This window comes from Phalaenopsis equestris, unplaced genomic scaffold, assembly GCF_001263595.1.
Source record: "Phalaenopsis equestris unplaced genomic scaffold, ASM126359v1 Scaffold000224, whole genome shotgun sequence".
Lineage (NCBI taxonomy): Eukaryota > Viridiplantae > Streptophyta > Magnoliopsida > Asparagales > Orchidaceae > Phalaenopsis > Phalaenopsis equestris.
The window spans coordinates 2857173-2861488 of record NW_018164666.1 but is presented as its reverse complement, the minus strand read 5'-3'; the positions used below and the strand labels follow the sequence as shown (position 1 = coordinate 2861488).

Here is a 4316-nt window from a genome sequence, read left to right as displayed (position 1 = left end):
TGGCAAGCTTGTGAAATGCACAACGAACCATTTAAAATTTGCAAATGGTGTGATTATTTTAGGTTGTAATATATGGAACCAAGTGAGGGTTGAGTCCCTCAGCGCGGTAAAAAGTGTTGGCACTTTAGCATTTGATTGATCTAGAGAAGGCATTCAGTTGACTCAGAAGAAGTATTGTGGTTGATCATGTCAGTCTGCCCTTTGTAAGTTTCAAGTGTCAGAATTTTGAATCATTTTTTGGGTTCAAAGTTAGGGATTTATCGGAAGAATGCAATTTTTTTTGCCTAATGTGACACTTCTATGTGCTAGAATCAGTTGTGATTGACTAGTGATGATCCAACATTGCCAAGGTATTGGGTGTCATCCTTTCTCTCAAAGCCCAGGGGAAATTTTCTGTCATTTGGTGCCAACACGTCATGTCAAGGTGATGGATCCCTCTCCCGAGTCAACGTGCCTCTGATCATTTTTCATCATTTGATCCTTTAAATCTTGGCTCTGCTCCGCTACAAATTTTGAAGTGCACTCCATATTGTTGTTGAACTTCTTTTTTGTGAGATCCTTCTTCTTGGTTTGCTTATCTTCTTATCTATGGTATGATCCATACTCACCGTACTATTTATGATGTTGAATCCATTTTTATTTGCAAATCACACCCAAGGAATAAAGCGTGAGAAGTGAGTAGAAATGTAGATGGAGAGAGAAATATGTTCTATACTAGAGGTACAACTTTTAAAATAAATAGTAAAAACCATGCAACCCTCTTCATTAAATGCTTTCTTTATTCATAGAGGATTTAGCACAATAATGCTATAACATTTTTACCCTCATATGGATGGTGCTTATACTGGATACTTTAGATGTTTATAAATGAATACTCATCATCTAGTCATTTTTTTTGCTCAGTCGGTTGAGCTTGGACAACTTTAGAGCCTGATCGACTTAGCTCGATTAACTCTAGGATTATATTTCTAATGAGAAGTCTTCAAACTTCTACTAGGTGGTCGAATATGCTTTTGTGGAACCAACCCTTCCATCTAGTTAGCTCTCTTACGGGATAAACTTCTGCATCTAGTCAGCTTTTTCTTTGTTGGAGATTCAAACTCTCTCTCGGTGAGCTTTCGGGTGGTTGTTTGGTTGGTACCAGTCAACCATCCTCACATCAATTTTTTTACTCGATTGGCTTAGCTCAACCGGCTAGATCGGACTCGTGATCCCCTTACAAGGGATCTTCCCTCATCATACTTCCTTCTGCTGGACCGTTGGATCCCTGTGAGATCTACACCAAGGCCTTTTTGTTGTACAATAATAATTCGAAAGAAAAACCAAAATAAATTAACATTAATCAAATAGGGTTGACTGTGATAAAATAGAGCTAAAATTTTACCCAAAAGAAGCAGCACAAATCCCTTGGAAAATTTATCCATAGGCAATTAAATAAGTGTTTATATCTCTATACTTTTAAAATAACTATATTTTGATCTTAAAAAAGGCAGTAGAAGTCCTAAAAGACTGGTGAAAAAGGATTTATGCAGCCTGCCCCACTTAGTGTGATAAATGCTTATTGTTGTTGTTGTTTGGGAAGTTGAGGATCATAACTAGCTAATATCATTACTCAGTTAAAGTATTACACGAAAATTCTATAAAAGACAGAGAACTTTTGAAAATAGGATTCAATATACAATGATTTTCTCAAAAAAAAAACAAAGGATAAAAGTTTCAAAAGAAAAAAAAAACAGCAATAGGTAAATAGAGTTGAAAGTGCTAAAATAAAGTTAAAAAACTGTCACAATAAATAGAATATAATTTAAGAATTTTGTCTAGCTACAATTGAAAGGATATTGATAATACAGTGAAAAAAAAATTTAAATAAGCTGCGAAACTTTTTGATTGAATCCCCAAAGTTTGAAGAAATGTGAGTTTTCCTCAGCTTTTCTAAGAGATCCATAAACATGCAAACACAGAGTCCAGAATATTCAAATTTTCAAAAACTAAGGATAAACTATCAATGTGCCTTTCCAAGGAGCCATATTCAAAACCTAAGCTAAAACAGAGAAAAATCTCATAACAAAATAACATGAAAAATTTTGAAATTACATCATGATCCTATTAGGGATCAATCTAATAAACAAAAGTCATCTGAATCCATATCACATCAAAAATCACAAATATCAAGAATTACATAAAGATTGTGATGGAGACAACATCAGTCTATTAACACAATACAACCAACAAATACAAAGTATCCACCATAGCAATTGTTCTAGCGACATAACAACAACCTAACAACAACCAAAATGGCAACAAATGCAACAATCATACCTGATGAAGCAAAAAAATCACCTTGATGATTTATTTGTAAATATCATTGTTTGGGATGACCTCTACATAATTATCCCTAGGTTTATAAAGTATAATTCACTCCTTCATAATTTTTAACTATTTTACCTAAATTATAGAACAATTCAGCCAGTTCTTGGTGGCGCACGTCACGTTGGACTCCCCCACCGCCTTCCCCCCTTAGAAAAAGCCTTGAAATTGTAAAATTATTATTTATAAAAAAAGTAAAATTCCCCATCATTATTATTTTAATTTATTTTATTTATTTTTATTAACTCTCCAAATGCGGATCTGGCGCCGGGCCAAACCACTGTTGAGTCACCGCCTCTTTCGCCCCCAGAAATTTTCAAACCCTACAAAGCTTCTTTATATACATGTTCGCTGTTGCCATTTTTCTCCTGGAAGCCATAAAAATCCTTTGCCTTTTTCGGAAACCTATTCGGCCTGTCGTCCCCGCATTTCGATCTCATCCTCCCCAGGTCAGATATGTTTTTTTTTTCCGTGTTCTTCCACTCCATCGTTAGGGCGATTTCGAATTTGTATGATTGGGGGATTTGTTCTTCGTGGGGCGGTTCATTTGATGGTCTAGAAATGGTAATTGAGGGTTTTCTTGGTTCAATGTTTGCAGCTCGCATGTCTCAGAGATGTCAGCGGCCCCTAAGAATGATAACGTTCAAATTCGAGAGGTGTGGGATGACAATCTGATGCAAGAGTTTGCTATTATCCGGGAGATTGTGGACGACTTCCCTTTTGTTGCAATGGATACGGAGTTTCCGGGGATTGTGTGCCGGCCGTTGGGACCTTTCAAGTCGCTCTCCGACTGCAACTACGCGGTGCTCAGGGATAATGTCAATATGTTGAAGCTGATCCAGCTCGGGCTTACTTTCTCTGACGAGCGCGGCAATCTCCCCACCTGCAACACGGGATTTGGCTGCATCTGGCAGTTCAATTTCCGCGAGTTCGACGTCCAGTGCGACATTTACGCCGCCGACTCTATTGAGCTCCTACGCCGATCGGGAATCGACTTCAAGAAGAATAAGGAGCTGGGTATTGATACCCTTCGATTTGGTGAGCTTTTCATGTCCTCTGGCGTCGTTCTGAATGAGGACGTGCACTGGATAGCCTTCCACTGCGGCCATGACTTTGGCTACCTCCTAAAGCTGCTCACTTGCAAAAAACTCCCTGACACCCAGGCAGGGTTTTTCGAACTCATAAATATCTTCTTCCCGACTCTATATGACGTCAAGCATCTCATGAAGTTTTGCAACGGTCTTCATGGTGGGCTCAACACGCTTGCCCAGCTGCTTGGTTTGCGGAGGGTTGGGGTCTCCCATCAAGCTGGATCTGACAGCCTCCTCACCTCTCGCGCCTTCTGGAAGCTCAGGGAGATCTACTTCAGCGGATTGACTGAGAAATATGCTGGTGTGTTGTATGGCCTTGGTGTAGATAAGGACTCGAAAGCTGTTACTCGATGACAAAATGATTAAACAATAAATAAAATAATATTGAAATTTGAAACAAAGTTGCGGGTCTCTCTTTCTTTATTTTTGTTTTGAGTATTAGCTGCTGCTTTGATGCTTTCTTGCTACTTCTTTTTCTTTCATTTCATGCATGTGCTGTGTTTACGATGATTTTGTAGATTAAGAAAGATAGCTCTGTTCTACCTCGCTCGATATCTATTGCTGGTTCCTTGAAACAAAATGTTATCTAGTTTAAGTCGTACTTTTGTTGAGCATGCTTTTTTTTTGTGCTTTGATTTATGCTGATATTATCACTCAAAGTTGTTCCTTTCTCAAGATATTTGCAGCTAGTAATCATTTCATCCGCAATTTCTTCTACCTGTTGTAGAAGGGCTTTACAATATCTGATTCAAGGCTTGGAGTTTCATTGTTAAATTTCTATTTTCAAGCATAATTTTAATGCATATTGTTTATCGTAACGAGGTTATGCAATTGGAAGGAAGTCATTTTAGCGCAATG

At 38.0% G+C, this 4316-nt stretch overlaps 1 protein-coding gene across 1 annotated transcript; it reads left to right on the top strand.

Moving 5' to 3' along the window:
• Window positions 1-2634: 2634 nt before the first annotated feature.
• On the top strand, window positions 2635-3862 carry LOC110023439 (probable CCR4-associated factor 1 homolog 7). Its single transcript, XM_020722859.1, has 2 exons — window positions 2635-2816; window positions 2966-3862. The coding sequence occupies exon 2, from the start codon at window positions 2982-2984 to the stop codon at window positions 3810-3812; it is 831 nt and encodes a 276-aa protein (XP_020578518.1). The 5' UTR covers window positions 2635-2816; window positions 2966-2981; the 3' UTR covers window positions 3813-3862.
• Window positions 3863-4316: the final 454 nt, after the last annotated feature.